The sequence below is a fragment of the Alligator sinensis genome, unplaced genomic scaffold (assembly GCF_000455745.1).
Source record: "Alligator sinensis unplaced genomic scaffold, ASM45574v1 scaffold342_1, whole genome shotgun sequence".
Classification (NCBI taxonomy): Eukaryota; Metazoa; Chordata; order Crocodylia; family Alligatoridae; genus Alligator; species Alligator sinensis.
Window position 1 is genome coordinate 466358 of NW_005842126.1, and position 23038 is coordinate 489395.

Below are 23038 nucleotides of genomic sequence, written 5' to 3' on the forward strand. Positions count from 1 at the left end.
AAAAGATTGTGTTGAGAAATTTCAGAACTGGTTTGAAACATGAAGCTTTGGTATGTCCCAGAGACGAAGTGAAAGTGTCTTCAGGCAACTGAATGAAACGGGCAGAAACATTGACAGTACTGAGAACTCGACACACTGCACTCCCGGCATTCAGGCAGTGCTCTCTTCCTTGGGTCTGGTCCAGGGAGCAGTGTTAGAATGCTGGATATACATGGTTGTGTAGCACTAAAGCTTTTTCTATCAGTGATTCCACCATTAATGGAAATTTGAACACTTATTTTGAGATGGTGCTTTTCTTTACAAGTGAGTTGGAAGAGAAATTGAGGAAACAAATCACGTTTTCTGGAAAGTACCCATGGTCTAAAGGGAATTAACTGTGAGGGACGTTATGGAATTTTTAGTTTTATTTTTAAATAAAAGCCAGGAGCCCCTGTCTTTTCAACTTGTCCAGTTCACCCTGGTGTAATGCTGCTGATTTTATATCAGGTATGTGTTTAGTCCAGTATTTCCCTCAGATTTCTGAGGGTTAGCTTTCTTAATTATAGTAATATTCAAAAACGGATGATAGAGGTGTTTTATTGTCAGTGAAGCTTTTTATTGCATGGTTATGCTCCATACTCTAGGTCACTCAGCTTTCAATGATACATTTTATGCTTGATTTGGGTAGCCTATCCTAAGTGGGCTAAAGTGTGGTATAAGTCCAGGGCAACATAAGAAAGGGTGGGGTAGGAGGATGAAATGGTTTGTTTAATGTCTATGAATGAAAGGCTTCTGTGGGTGAATGATGACACTGACAGTGGATCATCGGACTTCTGTTGGAGATCTGTAGTTCAGGTTTTTACACAGATCTAACCAAAACTCTAGACCCTTTCCCCCTCTGCAGTCTACTACTATCATATATCCAGCTGTTTACTTTCTGTTCAACTTGAATTTTCAGAGGGTACTAGTAGACTTGAAGGTAGTCTACTTCTAGATTAAAACTGCATTATAATAATTTGCAAGGGCATGTGGATGAGTTCCTGTGGTGGTTGTTTACTAAAAAAGTACCCATAGGAAATTCAGAGGCAGATGGCCTAGCTTTCATGTTCTGTGGGCAAGGACAGGCACACAGGCAGTTAACACGGGGCACATCTTCGTAAGACATTTACTGTGCAGTAGACTAATTAGCTGTGCAGTAAACATCTCGGCATCTACATGTGCAGCCACAGGAAACTAATAAACTCTACAGCAGGGTAGTACTTGTAAACAAACAACCCCTCTCCCCGCCCTCAAAATCCCCCAAACTCTGCAGCAGCGCACATGTCAACACAGCATGCAAATGTAGATGCTGGAAGAGATGGCTGGGGCATGTAGGTGCTTCAGTGTGGGGGTTGCCTGCTGGCTAGCCCCATGCTCAAGCTCTCTTGTGCCTCAACCAGCCCCTCTGCAGCACATTGAGCCGGGAGAGCAGCCTGGGGCTGGCAGGCTGACTCCTTGGACCACTCCCTGCCAGCTAGGGCTGCTCTGACCCAGCTCCATGTGCCGTGCCTGAATAAACTGCAGCTTATTGCTCCCAGGCCCCTGTTCAAATGGCAATAAACTTTGCAGTTTATTCAGGTACTGTAGTAGCACCTATAGACATGCCCATGCAGTAGTAGATGCACAGTAAGGTCAAGATACTGTTTCACCTATTCAGCACTTAAGTACGATTCTATCCACCCTTTTCAAGTCCCTGAAAACAGTTAATACCAAAGGCGGTGGGTTTTCTTCTTCACTGCTTTTGTGACTCAAACTTTAAACGTAAGATGATGTAAGTGTATTACAAAAATAGATACATGAAAGGATTCTGAAAACTTGAACAGGGTGTAATAGAATCACACTCTGGCACCTAAGTCCATAGATTTTTGCTTGGTGGAATAAAATCTGGGCCTAAGTCCCTGCCCTCCTTTTCCTTCCTATAGTTTTTTCATGCATCTGTTTTAAGCTCACAGGAGTTTCTTTCATTTTACTGATGACCCACCTGTTTATGGATTGCCTGCTCTGGGGAAGCCAAAATCTCACCTAGTTGGAATATAGTTGTACAGGAAACTTGTGCGAAGCTTACATTGTCTCAGATCCTGTATGCCTTACTCACAGAATCCCACTGAGGCTAATAGGACTGTGTGATGAAATGAGCAAGATTTGGGCTGGATTTTTCTAATCCATAACATTGACTTTGCTTCACCTGGTGGAGGTTCCACCAGGAGAATTCCACCTTCAAGTAATGGGAACATCTGTCATACTGAGGAATGGGGTTGAGGGAAATAATAGATCAGCCTGGACATTTGGGGAGCAAGAAGTGCCTTGTGGCTGCCAATATCCATTACCTGAAGTGCAGCTTGGACATAGCAGAGAACCAGGGTACTTTGTATTTACAATAGCTAGTGCTACCTGTCTGTCACTTTGAGCACCAAACTTGAGCAATTCTTAAATTGGGGGAAAAAACTGTTAATACGGCGGTGCACATTTTGAGGCTCATTATTTTCTTTATTACTTCATTAATAAACTGTTTAAGTTCAGTGTCATAGCTCCTTTTGTGCTAGCTAGAAATATTACCCTGGAAAAGATGAGCAATGGTTCCCATTTTACAGTCCTGATCCCTAAATATTCTCACTCTTCTTTTTTTTAATCTCTTTCTTCTTCTTGCCATCCTAATCTTTTACTGTATGTATCAGAAATGGACATTCTCTTGGACTAGGGGCAGAATTTACACATGAACCAGTTTAAGTGATCAGAAACTCATTTAAACCTGTATCAGAACAGAAGTTAAGTGCCCATAAACCCATTTTAAAATGACTGAAACTGGTTTAAGATAAACCTGGTTGAATGTAGTACCAGACTTAACTGATTTGGATCAAACCAGTTTATGAAACTTCTGTCCCAGACCCCTTCCTGTTTCAAGTTAAATCAGAGTCCCCCAGCATCCCAGCTGGCCCCACACCTTCTCCCTAGCTGGAGCAGACCCCGCTGGGGTCTGGGGCCAGGGAGAGGGTTTAAATTCACCTTCCCCTGAGTACAGAACTGCCCTGCCCTGCTTACATACTGCTGGCTGTGGCTGGGGACTACAAATCCCAGAGGCATCTGGAAACGGGAAGAGGAAGTAATTAGCAACCCTGCAGAGTCCTACTACTGTGAGTCTGGACCGAAAATCCTAGAGACTCTGTGGGGCAGCAGAAAGAGGAAGCTCACATACAGTGCATGCTGGCTACGAGCCAGAACTGTGCTCTAGCACCTCCCTCCCTTCCTCTCCTCCCTCCCACCCTGGCTTCTAGCTTAAGCCACTGCAGGCATGTGGCTACATTTCCTGAAGCAAATGAACAGACATTCACTTTTGATTGTTGGTTCAATTTTTTCAGCTTAGACTAACCCGCAGACTGATTCAATTCAGCCTTGGGCTTTTTGAGTGTCTGTACTTAGTCCTGAGGACTGAAGTAAAAAAGGTGGTACTTCATAGCATGTGGTTGTAGCAGGATTCTACATAGGCACAACAACTGTGCTTTTATAAATATATGATATAATTCTTAAGTATTAGGTTGATGTCTAAAGTGTAGATTTAAATAATAGCTGACTTTTTATCCACCATACAATTCCAGTGACTCACTCAATGTATCACTGTTGCAGCAATTATAGAACAGTATATTACAGGTTCTGACTCAGAGTGGGGTTTTGTTCCAGTAGCTTCTGGCAATGCTAGTTTTAGTAGGGAAGAATTAATTGGTATGGTCAGCATGGCAGCAAGCAAGTCCTGCACCAAGAAGCACGAGTGACATGGGTTTCAGAGCTAGTATTATTCCCTTTAAAGGAAGACTCTTGCTTTGGATGAACATCCAGAAGTTTTGTTACTTGAATCTTGATTACATCTGTGACACTGGGCTCATACCAGAAGAGGAGCCCTTCTTGTTAGGCTATTTCAGGGCTTTGCAGAACTAGGAAGTACAGGAGTCTAAAAATGAAGAAGTAATTTGTAATAGGCTAGCCCTGTCTCCAAAAGATTTTCTTTTGTCATATGCATGTATGTACACTGGACCTGTTTTTCTACTGTCTGTCAACTGACTCCTGTGCAAAGCAAATACATAACGCTGTCATTGTGATTAAGTTGTCATAACCTTGATTTGCACTGATGCAGGTAATTATACATATTGCAGGGGCAACAGAAAATCAGGCTTTCAGTTCTGGGAGCTGAGTGGGGAGGTTTGCTTGCTCTATGTTAAAGTAACTTAAAAAAAAAAAGTATTGTATATAGGGCACACGTTCAAGATTGTATAACAATTCAGTGTCAGGGCAGAGGATTGATTCCAGATCTCTAGACTCCATCCTATGCCTTAACCACTTCACCTTCCTCTCTTTGTCTTTTTAGTAGTGGATGAAATCTCTGAGAGTGCTCTCCATTATGTCACAGTTCAGAATTTGGAAGGCTTCATTAATAATGAGGCTCTTGAACAGGAAAAGCAGAACAACTGAAGGAAAGTGTTTTGTGTATTATGCAGGGTTTTTTAAATGTCTCACTCTGAAAAGAAATCAGAACTCATGGCAGAGGTGATATCCTTTATTAGACCAACTAGATATTTGCAAAAAAAGTATCATGGTGAAAATGCATAAAACAAAAGTTTTTCAGTTAATGTCTCTCAAGTGAAAGAGAGATTTCCTTCTAGAAGTACTGTCTATGGAATAAAATCCAGGAAGTGTGGCAATGCTCAGTGTTGCTGTGCCTAACTCTTTGGCACCTTGCTCCTGGAGTGGAGTTAATGAGCATGAGTTGGGCACCAAATTCCCTATAAAATGCCAGGAAAAAACTGAGCTAAAGAGTAATGCTGGAGAGAGGGTGTTTGAAATCCTGCCTTTCTCTGCAGCCCAGTGCATGTCTAATGTAAATAGAGTGCACAGTCCTGGTGCCACAGACTACAATCTAGCTCTTTTCCCTTACAGGGGAGTGCCATCATCTCAGAGCTGCTCCCACTTGATCCTTGTCCTTTTTATCTCAGGAATCTTGCACTGTTGGCTGTCCAGAGGGCCAGCTTCAACAGGATGGATGGCGCCCAAAGCCCTTAGCCTGGTGGTAAGGGCTCTCTTGAGTGGGAGATATAGGTGTAGAAGGGTAAGAAGGTCCTAAAACCCAGGTCTCTGGCTTCTTGGTATCCTTACCACAGGATATTGGGCAAGAGGTAGGCACTGTCACTGGTCATTTTGGAGGGCTTCAGTTTTATGCTAAACTCAATGGTGCTGTCATTAGGGATCCTTAGTTCTACCTGTGCTCCACTTTCAGTACCAAAGTGCTTTTTAGATCTTCAGTCGTATACTCAAACATGAATGAGAAGCTCTGGCTATATGAAAGGAAGCTTGCTTAGCTGAATAGGGCTTTACAGTTCACTGCACCATAGTGTAACCTTGCCAGCCTCAGGAATTTTTTTTGAGCGTTTCAGTTGTTGTTTTTTTTCTGCAGAGTGGCCAGAATAAGAGTAAGACATTGAACGAATGAGCTCTGCTGGTAAGATCTGCAATCACACCATGACAGCCGGCGAGGCAGAAGCTGGGGAATTAGTTCTGGAGCCCCTGGTCACTTGCAAGCTATGTCTCTGTGAATATTCTCTTGATAAGATGACCACCCTTCAGGAATGCACCTGCATCTTTTGTACAGCGGTAAGCATCAGCAGCATCTTAATCAAGGTTTTAGGATAGAGCAGTGGTTCTCATCATATTTGGGCTCGAGGCACCCTCCTTGGGCTCAAGGCCCCCCTCCATAACTTTTGTGAATTGAGTGGCACCTAATTTCAGAAACTAATTTTATATATTACAGCACTTACCTCTTTGCAGAGGGGGCAGGCAGTGGCAGTGGGGGACTGGCCAGGCTGAGACAAGCCTGAGCCTGGCATATCTGCTTACTTCCTCACACCTTGCAGCACCCTTCAGGGGATTTTGCAGCACCTCAGGGTGCCCCAGCACTCCGGGTGAGAATCATTGGGATCAGAGTCACAAAAGGTGGAGACAGGAAAGATCTATTATAGTGTTTGTAGTCGGAATCAAGCGCTAATATCATATTGTCCTTTCCAGCCCCACACAAAATCCAGCACCCTAGAATTCCAACAAAGATACTCCCATAGCCACATATTTTTATTAATTGAATTGCTTTCACTTTTACTGAATACATTGATAATTGATATATTTTAAATAAATTGAATAATAAACTACAGTAGAATACCATCTATCAAAAAAAGAATAGTGGAGTATGTAAACAGTTTATATTCAATCTACTTTTATTATTTTTCTTTAGGAAAACTATTAAATACAATAGGATCACTATAGGGTGTGTGGAGAGTTTTTATAAAATACTGCTTCCCCACAAAGCTTTTACAGATATTCTAAAGGACAAAAGCCTCAGGTGCAGTACATACTGCAGAGATGCTGTTTTTGAGAATGGCCTTAGAAACCAAATTATGGTTTGAAATACTATAAATTTAACTTTGTTTGTGGAATTTCTTTAGCACTTTTTCATATATTCTTCTCTACTGAATCTCATTTTGTTAGCAATTCTGTTTAGATAATCTCCAAATCTTTGTTCAATCACTTCAGGTGAGGCAAATTGGCATAGCTACATTGAGCTCATGAAGCCATGAAAATTTACACCCAAGGGGAATCGGACGTTAGTCCCTGCATTCACACACTTTGCAGACTATCCACATACCTCATTTCTGCTGGTTGAAAGAGAAAGTTTAACCAAGAGGAAAAGGGGAAAAAATATCATTTTTGCCCATCCCTTCCAGGACAAGCAAGCCATGCAAAACGTGGGAGAGAAACAAGTGAGAAATATAAAGGCAAAAAAACCCACCAGGTTCAAGCATGTTGAATACCCATTCCAATTGGGCTATAACATGTCTGAACCTGGTGTTTTTTTGCCACGTTATAGCCCAATTGGAATGGGTATTCAACATGCTTGAACCTGGTGGGTTTTTTTGCCTTTATATTTTTCACTTGTTTCTCTCCCATGTTTTGCATGGCTTGCTTGTCATGGAAGGGATGGGCAAAAATGATATTTTTTCCTCTTGGTTAAGCTTTCTCTGTCAACCAGCAGAAATTGCAGAAGTACAGCTGTTTGTGACATTGTATGAGTCAGGTGGCTGAGGGCTGTGTCTTTGATTGCAAATAATTCTGACTTCTTTCATGCTGTTTCTGCTGGCTCTCTTCCTGACACTTAGTGAGATTGAAGGCTGTCAGCATGGCTGTATTAGCCATTGGTGAAAGGAAGCTATGATACAGTTCCTAATACCTTTTCATTCTATATACCTTATCCTGTATCCTAATCATTGTTCCACACAATGTTACTGGGCCCTCACAGTGGTGTATTGTATATAAAACCAGGAGCACAAACCAGTTCTTAGCTATTTCTTCCTCTTTAAAATAGCCACAGAATGTCTCTAAGGGTGTGTCTGTTCTACTTCTGTGGTAATCATGAGACAACTGCTAAGAAATGAGCCCTGCCTACTTGCTCCTGCTCTGTATGAGCTGCACGCTGAAAATATGCCATGCAGTTGCTATTAAAATAGTGCTAAGAGTGATCAGTACAGCTCTCGGAAGCATAGCTGAGACTGCGATCCTCAGAGCACTGCTGATCATCATACACCAAAAAATGACTATGTGACTTGTTTTAGCAAGCAGCATGTACTGAGTGGGCAGGTCTTGACTGTGCTGAGGATCTCTAGGAAGGCAGCATAAAAGTACCTGAAAGCATTTTCATAGGATGCAATTCAAAGGGATTTTTGCTGCTAATCATAGCACTTGGATTGTTAATCACCCACCTTTTGAGAAGATTATTTCCTTCTGGGATGAGTGTCCATGTTGTGTTTCTGAGAGGTAGAGCATAGAACTGAAGGCCCAGACAGAAAGTTAGCTTTAAACCACCTGTATGTCCCTCTGATATTGGGATGTTATAGAGGTCAGAGTGGCTTTTGGGTGGTTGTGTGAGTTACAGCAGCTTGTCTCCAGCTGCCTTTTGGCAGCAATACATATTGCTATATGTGCCATATGGTTATGGGGCTGGAGCACATGACGTATGAAGAGAGGCTGAGGGAACTGGGCTTAGTTATTCTGGAGAAGAGAAGACTGAGAGGGGATTTAATAGCAGCCTTCAACTACGTGATGCGTGGTTACGAAGAGGATGGAGCTAGACTGTTCTCTGTGGTACCAGATGACAGGACAAGGAGCATGGTCTTAAGTTGCAGCAAGGTAAGTTTAGGTAAGATATTAGGAAAAGTTTTCTCACTAGGCGGTTAGTAAATCACTGAAACAGGTTACTGGGAGAGACTGGAATCTCCATCCTTAGAAGTTTAAGACCTGGCTAGACAAAGCCTTGGCTGGAATGATCTAGTTGGGGCTGGTCCTGCTTTTGAGCAGGGGGTTGGATTAGATGACCTCCTGAGGTCCCTTCCAAGCCTAATTGTCTGATTCTATGTTGTGACACCATTTTGATAGATCCTTGTACCCCAGGACATCCCTTCTGTCAGGCACTGTGAGGAAGAGTTGGGGGAGGCTCATAGGAAAACCTGAAGCTGTTTTAGTTCCTGTGCTGGGATAATTCCCCTCCTCCTTTTTTCGATCCCCAATTAACATTGCGTGGGACTCTCTTTACCTGTATAAAGGGACTGGAGTTGGGGTGACTCTCAGCATTAATATCTTGGATCATGATATCTTTGTCTTTGGGACACTGAGTCTTTAAAAAAAGTCGAGTTTGGTTTTTCATAACTAGGGTTAACAACATACAGCCCAGATTATTCCTGAAGTAGCAAGAGAACTCCATATGGAGAATGTATCCTATGCTAAGGAGTGGCTATATTTTTCTTTCCTTTTACATACCTGTTATTTTTCAGCTGACACTAACCTTGGCTTGCTCACTCAGAATTTTTCAACTAAACATTAGTTTCTACCAAAGCATTACCAACTTGGGGGGGTGAGGGGAATGGAAATGTACTTAGTTGGGCATCCAAGCTTATGTTTTCACCTATCATTTGTGGTCTATAAAACACAAATTTAATGGGTTAGTACTGTGTACTGGTTTACTTCCAGCTTTAGAGACTGATGCAATAAACATTACCCCTTGTAAAACCTGTACTCCAGCCAAAGTAAGTAAATTGCATTTCAGTGTGTGTATTTGCATTTGAGAGGAATGTTGCTATTTCAACTGGAACTTTCTAGAGATAAGCCTTTTACTTGAGCTGTTTAAAGAAAAAAAAAAGTGAAAATCAGATGAGATGGTGCATTTGTACGTAGATTTTTTTTTTTTTTTTTTGCTTTCTCTCTTTGGAATTACTCTTGAAGTCAAACAAGAGAAGTTCAACCAAATATGTGGATAATACTTCTTACTTTTGAAGTGAGATTACAGTAAAAAGTCAAGAGCTCAAGCCCAAATTAATCATTGCCTGAAGCTTCTTGAGATATGTAGAAATAGGTGATGGCTTGGCTTGGTGAATGTGTGTTTAAGTTTCAAATGAGAATATGGAAGAGAATTCCTCTTGAAGTCAAACAAGAGAAGTTCAACCAAATATGTGGATAATACTTCTTACTTTTGAAGTGAGATTACAGTAAAAAGTCAAGAGCTCAAGCCCAAATTAATCATTGCCTGAAGCTTCTTGAGATATGTAGAAATAGGTGATGGCTTGGCTTGGTGAATGTGTGTTTAAGTTTCAAATGAGAATATGGAAGAGTCCCCCCACAACAAACTGTATCTGAATTATTATAAATAGCACATTAGAGGACTACACAAAGGTGTAGTGTGGTTTAAAAGGTTTATCAGCATAAGTTTGGGATGTCTACAAGTGGCAATGAAACCTTTAGAGTACACCATGCACCTGTGTGCTGTGCTATAACAGCCATGTATGCTATAGGAAAAACTGTAGCATAACTGTGCTTAAAAATAAGTGACAAAGAATCCAATTGCACTGAGCTTGGAGGAGCAGTAGAAGCCTTTAAAAATTAGCAGTCCTGGATCTAAAAATGTTAGGTGTTTTACACCCAAGAGACTGGATTGATCTTAAGAGCTAGGAATGAATACTAGGGCCAAATGTATACAGTCTCAGCCTATTTGGAAGGGTCTTACAGAAAATAGGGCCCTGACAGCCAGGGCAGGGAAGGTGCTTCACTGGAAAAGGAGCCGTGTCATTTTGACCTGGCTTACCTAACATCTGTGTAAATAGCGTGGTTTAGCAGGGCTCTTTGGTGCTTGAATCAGTTATTAGATAAAAGCACCAAAAAGCCCTGCTGAAGCTTGCTATCTATACAAATGTTGGGTGAGCTAGGTCAAACTGACATGGCTCCGCTTCTGAGCATGCACTGAAGGGGGTCGGGGGGAGGGGTTCACATCTGTCAGCAGTCTAAGTGCCAGCTCCTCTTTCAATCCTCCCTTTTCTACTTGTTTTCAAAAAGTTTGACCCCAATTTCCCCCGTATGAATGGAATCAATTGCAGGTGCATCAGGCAACAATTCATTTCAAGCTGTATGTTAAGTCACACTAAAACAAGATTTGAACTGCTTAAAATAATATGCCACAGCAGACTGTGAAAACAAAGGATAATTTTCCATGCTGGCTTCTGTGGAGTTGGTACATGTCTATGCAGGACCAGTATGACTCATTATTCAACCTTATTTTTTCATTAAGGTTCTTTTCATATTTCTGAGAAGTGTGTGAAGTAATTGATATGGGAAATACACAAAACAAGCACTGCTGTAACAGCCCAACTGTTGTCTGAATGGTACATGCACATCTATAGAAAGAAAAATAGGACTTCTACTTTTACATTCTGCATGAAATTAATACACAAGGGCACACTGGGAAGCAGGAGTACTTATATCCACTAATTTTTCCAAACACTGAGGCAAATAAAGCTTGGAGAAGTGATTTTACTTTTTGTGGGAGGAGGGGAGAGGTTGCTGGCAATTCTACCTAGTTTTGCTAGGCCAGTGGCTCTCAAACTTTATAGATGTGAGGCACTCCTCAGAAAATGCCAGCTCTTAGTTTTTACTTGGGTTTTTGAGTATAGAAAAGTAAGAGAACAATTCTTCTGTTGCAGAGAACTCAAAAAGATCATAACAGATCAGAATTTTTTTTAACACTATAGATTCCTCATGGAGATCTCTGAATTACGTTTTCAGACCTAGCAATGCTAACATTGCATGGACATCCCAGGGTGCCATGGTACTCTGGCTGAGAATCATTGCGTTAGGCACTTTCATTTTATCCTGAAAAAATCCTTGATGCTGCACTGCTCAAAATCAGGCCAGGCCAGCCACACAGGCAGGTGCCTAAGCTTGGTTGCCATCTAGATTGGCAGAGTTTAGGTTCCTCCCAACAGAAAAGTCCTCAGTTCCTTAAGTAAAAACAGCCTAGCAACTGACCCCTTCCCACATGACCTTCTCATAAGCAAATTGAAGAAATGTGGGCTAGATAAAACTACTACAAGGTGGATAGCTAGCTGGCTCAATAACCTCAAGCAAAGGGTAATTAATAGGTCTGTGTCAGAATGACAGGAGGTTTTGAGCGGAGTCGCACAAGATTATGTCTTAGGCCTGGTGCTGTTCAACATGTTTATTAATGATTTGGATACTGGCATAGAAAGCCTCTTGAGCAAGTTTGCAGATGGCATGGGTTTTGCTGGTTGCCCCTGCCACCCTGTCTTCCCCTGCCCTTTTCTGCTTTGTGTCAGGGTGTTTTTAAGCCTTCCCAGAGGCATTGGGTGTTGGCTACAGCCAAGGCTGGGGACTTCGACTGGGTTGTGCCAATGCTCCTGCTGGGAGAAAAGCTAGAGGGTCTTGCCCTTCTGCTCAGGGTCAGACAGATTGCCATATTTGAGGTCAGGAAGGAATTTTACCCTATGGTCAGATTGGTATGGACTGTGAGGGCTTTTGTCTTCCTCTGTGGCAGGGGGTATGACCCTCTACCCAGGACCTCTTGAGCATATATTTGCAACATTTTATAGAAGTAGGACATTGACTGCCATGGTTCCTCTGCTTTACCTGTGGCAGGTTAGCGTAATAGGTCTGTGTTGTGTCAAAGTTGAAGAGAGTCTTATATAGAGTTTAGATTATGGTTGTATGGCATGGGTTGGATAGGGTGATCCTGCCTCAGGCAGGGGGTTGGACTAGATGACCTTTGGAGGTCCCTTCCAGCTGTACTTCTGTATGACTTCTGAGCTTACACATACATCTCAGTACTACACACAGCTCAAGTACCTTAAACTCTGTCTAAGTTGCTGATTCCATAGGAAGGAAAAGAGAATGCATAGTAACTGGTTAACACTGAGTGTAAACATATATTTCAGTTTAAGAATCTGGTGCTGCCCAAAGAGTGTTAGCACAGGGAGTGGGAGATGAAGATTACAGGCCTGCCTCACCCTGAGTGGATTCAAGCCCACATCTCCCATTTCCAGGTAAAATATCCCAACCATCTGAATATGAACCAGGGTGAAGGGGAGTTTCTGCCACTTGTCCTGTTGAAGCTGTCCCACTGTACAAGAAGTCAGGAATCCAAGATTCATGGGCCAGAAGGAGTATGACTGCACCTTTATGAGGAAGGCCTTTCCCTGGGAGGGGACAGTTCAGTGTTGTTTCTGGTCTTTAACCAATACCCATCTAATGTAAAACTTATCAACAGTCCTGAAAATCAGGAGTGTGCCTTCCTCACAGAGCTATACCACCTTACTCTCCCTTGCTAGATGGTCCTTAGGAGGTCGCAAGGCTTCCTCATTCACTATCTATGAAACCTAGGTGTTTTACCTTGTTGATTCAAATCGCCCTTCTGGGGCAAGACACCTACATTTTAGATGTTATTAGGCCTATGTGAAGGTACTGACAAGGGCAATTTGGATATGTCTGTGCATCCATTCTTATTATTTTGCTAATTTAAAGAATAAATTCAGTCTTCATTCTCAAATATTGTTACACTGCTCTCTTGTTAGAAGGCAGATGAAATGTTTGGGCTCTGTGCTGCAATGCCCCAGTGATTTTTAAATAAAGCTAACCTCAGCTTTGCTTTTCATTTTCACCCACAGGTAGCCACCTATCATGTTCTGACATTTGGTTCCACCCCCCCCAGGCTTAAAGTTTGAAATGCCTCAGGTTTTAACTTGTGTGGAAGGGCGGGGGGGAATCTTATAACATTTGGCACAAAGACTAATATTTAACATTTGTATAGAGCCTTTACATGTTTAATGAGTCTCTTACAGAACAATATTACTTTCTTTTCTCACATAAAACACACGCCTTTTCCCCAAAACCACCTGCTGGGAATTGGGATGCACATCATATGAAAGATGTACAGATCCCCATAGGTCTGAAAATTTGGTGGTGGGGGAGTGGAATCAGCTTTTAACTGCTATAGCTCTGGGAGCCAAACTTCTGGACCACATCCGGATCACATGGCCCCACACACATGGTCAGGTCAGCGTGGGATCAGTTTGCAGCTGGACCTGGTGCACAAGGTTGGTCCAGGCCTGGATCCAGTGCACAGTCCCAGATTTGGCACAAGGGGTTGGACCCAGTTTACAGCCTCAGAGGCAGTGAACAGTGGCAGTATGCAGGGCCCATCTGGCTTGGCTCCCTAAATACTGCTACTCAACTACTTTCTAGTACTACTAAGGAAGATTTTTTTTTCCCCCCCCCCCCCTTCATGCTGCCTTTCAAAAATAAGGTTTGTATTATATTCTTGGGCATGTTGTAGGCAAGAAAATACAGTACTTCTATCTTAGAAGTAGAGAAATTGACACAGAGACATAGAGTAACTTGCCCAATATCCCACAGGAAATTGGTAACAGAGCCAGGCTTATTGACATAGGCTTCTAACTGTGGGACCAGCTCTGATTTAACATGTCACTTCACTTGCAGCCTAAATACATTGGCTGGGGTAACAGTAGTGGGCTTACTGACGATGATCCTGCCTCCTTTGGTACCAGATATCTGTATTTAAAAAAAAAAAAAAAAAAATGTTTGTGCAAGCTTTAAAACTCTGTTAGAATGAAGATTAACAACATTAACAGTAGATCTAGTGATGGATCAAGTCCTTTTTCTGATATGGTATGAGAATGAGTTCTCATTGATCATTGAATGATCAGAAACTGGTTTAAACCTGTAACAGAAAAGATGTTCAGTGAACATAAACCAGTTTGAAAATGGCTGAAACCAGTTTGAGATAAACCAGATTGAATGTTATATCAGACTTAACTGATTTGGCTCAAACCAGTTTATGCAATGTCTGTCCCAGACCCCTTGCTGGTTTAATATAAAGCAGGCATCCCAGCATGCTCTCTGGGCTGGGCAGGGATCTCTGCTGCACAGGAGAGTTGGCCCCTCCCCTTTGCTCCCTGGCTGTAGCTCTGGCACAGACTGTGGGCTGCTCCCCCCTCCCCTCTGCCTTGTGGAGAGGTGTCTGTGTATTAGCTAGCAGACCACATGCTGGCTACTATCTGTGCTGAATCAACAGGTAGAATCAGCAGAAATCTGGTAATGTCCCTCTGTTTTCTCAGTGGGGTGATAAGCACTGTTATCAATTCCTTCCTGGGCTAATCAGAGCATCCTGCTGGGGTCTGGCCATGCCCCACCTCAGCTCAGTGCTGTGGGAGGTATGGGAGGGCTGCTCTAGCACCCCCCACTTCTTGCCTGAGCCACTGCAGGCATATGCCTGCATATCTGGGATGTCTGTGTAGTTACAAACCAGTTCAGCCTAGACAGATTAGATTAACCTGCAAAGATTGAATCAATTCAGGCTCAGGCTTTTTGAATGTCTGTCTCTAGCCCCAGGGTTTATACAATAATCATTTTTAGAGAAGAGTATTCTGTGTGTGTGTGTGTGTGTGTGTGTGTGTGTGTGTGTGTGTGTGGTCTTGTTCATTCTAGTTCTCACAGCTGGCTAAACATGTAAAACTTGATCATAGTTCCCATGTACAATAAATTCTATATATAATGTAATTCTATGCATAAAGCAGTTCTACTGTATGTTAAATAGAAATAGAGGACAGGAAGGCAGCCTACTGGGCCATCATATCCAGTCTCCAGCATTCACAGGCAACCATTAACCAAAGAAATCCCCAAAGGTTACAGTACTTTCCTGCTGTTTTCTACATGTTCTCTATATTCTTCCCTTTAATGATAATTGTAGGAAGAGGAGTCTCCATCCCATGCAGACTTGTGTTCTATCTAGGACAGTTTAATTCAGACTTGATCATTCTGCATGCCGAGTGCCTCATTAAAGTGCTCAGTGACTTCAGCACCTTACAGGATTATGCCATAATCTTCCTCTGCCACTGCTTTTTGCAAATCTTAAATCAATAAAATATATGCAACAGGGATGTTGTCAGTAAAGCACTTTTTGAGACACTCAGCTCAATAGGAGCCTGGTCCAAAGTCTGTAAAAAGTCAACCCTTAGGCTAAGTACAGACTGTGAAAAACCTTGAATTGATTAAATCTTTGCAGGTTAGTCTAAACTGCATAGATTGAATTGATAAGCAAGTGAACAGGCATTCACTTTTGATTCTAGAAATGCAGTCATATGTCTGCAGTGGCCTAGGTCAGAAGACTGCAGTCTATCTGCAGCGGACAGCTTGAGTCAAGACTAGCCCACTCACCCTGCAAAACAGAGTTTGCAGGGAAGGTGCAAAGCATCCTGGGATGCTGGGGGACAGTGAGTTAATTTGAATCTAGAGGGAATCTGGGACAGAAATTCAACTTACTGAAGGATGGTTTCAAAGAGTATGGAGCTAGATTGTTCTCAGTGGTGGCAGATGGTGAGACAAGGAGGAACAGTCTCAAGTTGCAGCAAGGGAAGTTTAGGTTACATATTAGGAAAAAACTTTCTCACTAGGAGGGTAGTAAAACTCTGGAACAAGTTAGCCAAAGAGGTTGTGAAATCTTCATCCTTGGTGCTTTTTAAGACCCAGGTATACAAAGCCCTGGCTAGGATGATCTAGTTGAGGTTGGTTCTGCTTTGAGCAGGCGGTTGGACTAGATGACCTTCTGAGGTCCCTTCCAACCCTAATTTTATATGATTCTATGATTCTCTCTGATTCAGTAAACTGATTTAACCTAAATTAGTTATATCTGATGCTACATCCCTCCAGGTTTATCTTAAACCAGTTTCAGTCATTTAAAAAGTGATTTATGTGCAGTGAATTTCTGTTGTGTTACAGATTTGAACCAGTTTCTGATCACTTATACCAGTTTATGTGTAATTTCTGTCCCCAGCATGCATCAAACCCTCACTGACCTCACCTGGAATTGAACAGCAAACCAGCAAAGTCCATAAAGCATTGTTGTTCCTCTGAAGCATCTAGTCACTTGGCTGTGTCCTGAGAGGTTAATATTGGATGCAGAAACCAAATGCGATACCTTTTGTTGCTCAGCCTCATATGAGCTTCATGCATGATATATTCCATATGTTAGTAATTTTTACTGTTGTGTTTAACTAACCTAGGAGTCTAAATTCATAAATAGCCTTTGCCCTTTTTGTGTAGCATGCAGTAACTTTTCAAGCTTTGTCTTCTCTCCCAGTGATGGGATTTATCTTTCTGGGGTCCCATGCAATGATTCAGTTTAAGGTCCCTCTCTGATCCTGGACAACTATACCAAAACATAATCAGAATGTGGGGGGGGGGGGGGGCCTCTGGTAATTGCTTGGTTTGTACTTACCTAATGCTGCCCTTACACTTTCCTCAACAGGATGGTCTGAGCTGACCTCAGAATCTCAAGTCCTCTGTATTGTTCTGACAAAATAAATCATTTAATGTCATCACCCATCCTAGAAAGGACAGAAGGTGGGCTCTCAGTGAAAGAAAATGGTTTCTTTGCAATGCTAACTGATAAACAAATCTAAGGGGAGCTGAATTCTTAATCTTAAAGGAATGAGGTGATTCCCTAAAGGGCACTAAGAATTGGACACACAAACTTATCAGGGTATCACTAGCAAAAGAAGCAGGATACAGGAAGTATGTACATGTGAGAGCTACAAAACTCCTGTGTGCTGCAGCAGCTTCTTTCATGGTTTCTTCCACCCAACTTCATGGACAGTTTTTGGGGAATTAACCTTTTGAGTAGATAATTCCCTTTTGGAGTTGCTCATACAACTTTTTCTCTTTCCATCCACCTTTCTGTGCATAGGGAAAGTGTGTACTACAGCTGAGCCATGTAGCACACTTGATGATTTAAATTGACTTCCTGGTGTTGTGCCCAAAATGCATTAAATACGTTGTTTGAATGAATAAAGGCACAGTGTTTGGCTAAGTCCCATTATATTCCCTGTGTTGCTAATAATGCCTTAAATTTTAAAATCATTATAATAGTTGTGGCATTTGTTTCCCCCCCCCTTCTCTCCCCTCCCCCCCTCTTCATTCATCATGGACTATAAAGATAAAATAACTAGTCTTATTGTAACAGTGTCCCCGTTAGGAACCCTGTTACTTTGGGAAAATTCCTGACAGCTGGGGAAGGACTCCCCACCCCTGCTCGGGCAGCCAATAGGACACAGTCTCTAAGAATAAAAGAAAGGGGAAGTCCTAATGGAAATGCCTTCAGGCACCACGGAGAGGAGAGGAGCTGCTTGAGTCTCCTTAGAGAGAGGATCCAGTGGAGGGATCTGAGACATGAATCAAGCATAGAGACTGAGGGACCATGGAGTTCAGGGCCGGCAAACCCCCTCTCACTACTTACCACGAGCCTACAGGAGCTGTGGTGAGCCTGAGAAAAGCCAAGCCTCCATGCTGGGATGAACCATGGTTGTGTGCTAGGACACAGCTGGGTAGCGCTAAAGTAAAAAGGGGTCGCAAGATGAGACCCCAGAAGAGACGCTGTCCACCACTCCAGAGCTTGAGGGGAGAGGGGAGCCGGGTCCAAGTTTCGCGACTCCAACAACGGGAAGATTCCCTGAGTCGTGCTGGCACAGAGCACGGAAAGAGATACTGGCTGGGGCCCGCAACAAGTCCTGGCTGGCCCCCGAAAAAAGCCAATGAGTTAATTGGCAGCGGGAAGACAAGACACGGGCAAAGAAAGACCCCTTTGATCTTTTTTCTTTCCCTTATTATTTTGCGTGGACAGTGACTGGGACAGCAGGGGGTCACCGGGAGTGACCCGTACAGAGAAAGGCAGATGGGAACACCCTCCATAAGGGCAGCTGGCGTAGAGCAGAAGCCACCAGATGTGCTGATTACGGGCACAGCCATTAGCCTGTGAAACATGGGCCGGCACTCACCTTGGAGATTTCACCACCAGGGATCCTCTTTTGAGCCCAGAGGTGATCCCAGAGACAGCTCGGACAAGCTGTTGCCTCCCATCTGGTCCTCTATAAAAGAAGAGAAGAATATATAAAATACTTAAAATTATGTAGCGGGTTGGGAATCATTTGGCGGGTATCAATTAACAACTCAACAATCTCTTTCCTCCCCTCATAAGATGCAAGTCGTGGCAGACGAGAACCAAAGGAGGGAGCTGTTTTTAAAAATCAAATTAAAATTCTCCAACCAAAATCATTAAAAATCTCCTACATTTGAAGGAACCAAATTCTTGATCTCCAGTTAATTCTGATTAATTTTAAACGTGTGGGCATTATAATAACAGCCTGAGTTGCAGACATCTTCACAAATAAGTTTTTTATTATTTACAGGCACATAGCATTCAGTAAGTCTCCATTAGTTATAACTTGTAAGAGTGGAAACAGAAGTGTTTATAAGTATGAACCTCTGTTTTGGGCACTTTATTGGAAATCAGGGGTTCCATCCTCAGTGCTGGGAGATTTGAATGAAGATATTTTTATTTTCATGTTCAGTGAGCTGTTTAAGCTGATAAAAGAATCTGAAAGAAGAGAATGCATTGTTGTATTGGGGGAGAGTTGAAATAGCATATTTTGCAATATGTGGTATGCTTTGTTGCTTTTGCCTGGAACATTGGTCAATATTTTTCCTGGGACATTGTGGATTGATTCCTTAACCATGTCATTTGGGGTTCTGTTAAATCAGTTTTATACTACAACAGTTTCTTCCTTGGAGTTTCCCTGGCATAAAACAGACTGCAGAGCTGATTCCTAACATTCCCTGGGTCATAATATGACCCCATGCAATTAGTGGGTTGAAACTGCTATAATGAAATGTTAGAAAAATTAACATAATGATTTTTTTTTACATAATGAGGGTACATGGGTGTACACAGGAGGGCCTCTGGCTTAGAAATGAACTTCAAACACTTGCTCAGTAGGCCTGTGGTTGATGGTACGTCATGGAAATCACACAACCTCTTTAGGGGCAAGTTGGTAGCTTCATTACTTCTAGAGTAGTGTTCATTTGCCCAGGCCATGAACTGTCTCCATTGCAGACTGCTCAGAATGACATTCGCTTGCTTGCAAATGAGGCCTTAAAAGAGTCACCACTAGATGAGAGACTGAATTAAGAATACGTGAAGAAGAAAATACAAGAACAAAATCTTTTTTTAATTATAGTGAAATATGGCCTGTTCTTTTCCAAGTCCAGTCTTAGGAGAGAGAAGATGTTTTAGGACAAAGGATTTGAGTTGCTGACTTGAGTAAACTCAATACTCCATGGATGAAGTCATGCATAATTAATTACTCTTTGTTCGCGTTCCTTCTGAGGTAATGACTCCTAGCATTCACGCTTATGGTAATTGATGTTTTCTGAGAGCGAGAGCTCTAGGACAGCCAATTAAGGAAGAGGTGGTAGCTGTGCAGTGCAGCACAGTGCTGTAACATCTGTGTATTACTGTCATGTGAGTTGTAACTGTTCCATCATATTTTTTTGCTTTCCTCCTTTCTAGTGCCTAAAACAGTATATGGAGCTGGCAATTCGAGAAGGCTGTGGGTCTCCTATCACTTGTCCAGACATGGTTTGCTTGAATCATGGGACCCTACAAGAAGCAGAGGTATCACTACTTGCCCTCTCTCCTCTTTGATTTTCACCTTCTTTCTTCATTTACACAGTAAATATGATAATATACTGTTTCCTCCCCTCTAGTTACCTTCCTACTCTCTGCCACAGCATGGACCATAGCCAGCATGGGGTATGGTTACTAATGCTGCATATGGCTCTGGCAAAGACTGCAGACACAGTAGGGTCTGCCTGGCTTCCCCCTGCCCTACCCCGCTTCTTGCTGCTCAAGCAGGAAATCCCCACCCCTCCCTCCCTCCCATCTCCCATAGCAGGGACCCCACGGACCCTAGTCATGTGCTATGTTAGCTAATGCCGAGAGGTGTCTGTGCTTGTGTCTCTCTCCAATTTCACTGGGACAGGCAGGCAGAACAGTTAATCAACAGGTAGCTGGTAAGCTGTTTAAAAAGTTTGAATTAATGGTTGAGAGGCCATTGTTTTGCTGGCTGCTCAGAATGGCATTCCCTCACAAGGGAAGGGAGGGCTGCTATAGCACCCCCCCCCCCCCCCCCTTTTATCTCCCCGCCCACCGGGGTGGTGCCTTAGCCTGAGCTACTGCAGGCATGTGCCTGAATTTCCTCAGCCCAGAGAGAATGTCTGTCCAGTTTTAAACCAGTTCAGCCTAGCCAGGTTAGACTAACCTGCAAAGACTGAATCAATTTAGGTTCAGGCTTTTTGAATGTCTGTCCCTAGCCCCATTGCTTTAAGTGGGGCTAGGATTTCACCCTGTGTGTTTGTAGTAATCCATAACACGAAAAATAAGGAACTCTTTCTTTGTGTAGACTGTAATGGAAAGCTGGGTGGGAACTAGACTCCAGAGTTGAGAAGAGTGATGAGATGGGATACCTGGGAAGCTCAGGGTATGCTGATATCAATGCTGCAGCACTGCTCTCAGGCATACCCTACCCACCCACTGCCACTTTGCTTCTTTACACACACCAAACTCAGAAGGCTGAAGCTGTTCAGAATGGCTTTGCACTTCTGGCTTTGGTGCATGTAGAACAGGATCAAGTGGTGGGAAGTGCTTGCTTGAGACCAGAGCTCCTGAGATTGCTGCTGAAGCAGTATAGATGGACCCTCAAAAGGTAAGTGCAGTAGAGGTATGGGTGTTTACATATATTGTATGTGATTATTTTTGTGTGTATGCATGTGCACACACAATAACGGAAATATGTGCACAACAGCATGCATACATTTCTAATATTTAATATAAAGAAATGGAGGGAGTATCCATTTCCGAACCATTCTATCTGAACCATACTTTCTGTGTGAAAAGATCAGAAATGGCCCCCTAATAATGCCTTTAACTCAGACAGTTTTTCTGGCTGATCTACTGATGGTGTAACAAGCCTACTTCCAATCCATAGTGTGGAGGATGCATGGGTATTTTGGTTAGAGTGCTATTCTCTGCTTTGAAGGGGCTGTAGAAAACAAGAGTGTGCTTACATATACAGGGGAACATTCAGGCCCCTGCTATTCTGCCACACAGAAGGAAAGCAAGAATAGCTTCAAATTTTCACTGCTTTTTGGATACAGCTGGGATACTAGTGAACTTTCTCTGGTACTGGGGTGTAGACAACAAGCCATACATTGAAAAGAAAGTTTTCTTTGTAGTTGTATACAAACACTTAACAAATGTTAGATTTATTTTTTTACTCTGTTAAGCTATGTTTGTGAAGCTTCAGAAATTCTGAAGACTTATTTCCCATTAGCTAATCATGAGGACACTCCAGGGCACGTATTAATGGGCCATTAACTAATTCCATGGGTACATTGTAGAGTAGAGTTAAAGGCTGAATGACTAAACAAACCTAAAAGTGCATTAATGGCCCATGAATGAATGCTCTGAAACTCTATCTTGGCATCGCTACTGTAATATAAGTACATTGCTTTTTTTTAATCAAGTTTTAGATTATGAAAAATCATCCATAACTGAAGTACGTAATAAAGCCACTTTTTTCATTTCTTTTTTCCTTAACACTTTCAAAATCATGTCAGATAGGTCTGGGGTTAAACTAGTGTTTACACTAGAGGCTAAGTAATTTTTCTAATTGTGTTACCTAATACAATTAATCCCCTTCCCCTACCTTTTATCCTAGTTTAGTAAAGGTAGTGGGGTGAATTTGGGGCCTAACCCAAAGCCACCAGAAGTCAATGAGAGTCTTAGGAATCTTTCTGTTTACCTCCAAGAAACTTTGGATCAAATCCTGTGAGCTCATGAACATGAGGGACTAATAAAATGGGTATAGGGTAAATTGCTTTTATGAAAATGTTCCCACATCCCTCTACTAAGGTACTAATATGCTTGGTATACAACATTTCTATTATTCTACTCTATGGCTGATTTTGTTTTCACTGTAGTTAGGATATCTGTTTTGTAATTTTGCTAAAATCCTCAAAGATATACATTTCATTTTTAGGGATATTTATACCATTAATCTTTATTCACTGTTCTCTGAGGCATATGCCCCCCTGAGATTTTTGCTGCTTTCTCTTGTAGAAAAAGAGAAAACACACACACACACACACACACACACACACACACTGTGTTAAGGAACAAAGGAAAAAGAACATGTCTCTTTAAAATACAACTAAACATTTCTGCTGAGTATGAGTACAGTGCTTTTTTTGTTTGTTTGTTTGTTTTTTGTTTTTGTTCCTAACTTGAGGAAGATATTGGAAACTAGATTCTAGATATTGGAAACTAGATGTGCAGTAAAACTAAGCTCTTTGGGAAAATAGGCTGAGATAAAGAGGGATTTCCCTTCAGAAAGCAGATTGGCAGTCAGGATTTACTAGTGATGTCCCGCTTTCCTATCTATCCACAAACTTATCTCTTATTTTGTCTTGGGCACTGCATCCACTATTCCTGCAAATCTGGGAATTAACTGTATATTTCTGAATATTAATTGGTTTCCAAAGGCTCAGTGTCACTGTGTGATTATATGCTGCCCAAATTCACTATTGTTTTCAGGTTTTTCCATCATGTAGATGGCCTTAGTTTAACTGAAATGGAATGGGAAGCATAAAGCTTTTAGAAATAATAGGATATACCATTTTGAGGATGGTTCATAGATATTGAGATGAGTTTCAGAGAAATCTTTTTTTACTAGATATTTAATGC

At 42.2% G+C, this 23038-nt stretch overlaps 1 protein-coding gene across 8 annotated transcripts in view; it reads left to right on the top strand.

Annotated features, from left to right (window-relative positions):
- The window catches only part of RNF144B (ring finger protein 144B), a 119727-nt gene that overhangs the window by 61744 nt on the left and 34945 nt on the right, over window positions 1-23038 (top strand). For 6 of the 8 annotated variants that reach the window (XR_003094379.1, XM_006024961.3, XM_006024962.3 and 3 more), the window contains 2 exons: window positions 5459-5655; window positions 19805-19909. Coding sequence is in view for 7 of the 8 variants with exons in the window: in XM_006024961.3 (XP_006025023.1) it covers window positions 5491-5655; window positions 19805-19909 (270 nt within the window). In the remaining variant the exon portion in view is untranslated. The remainder of the gene's footprint in view (window positions 1-5458; window positions 5656-19804; window positions 19910-23038) is intronic. The other 2 variants (XM_025205733.1, XM_025205734.1) reach the window with 1 other exon arrangement.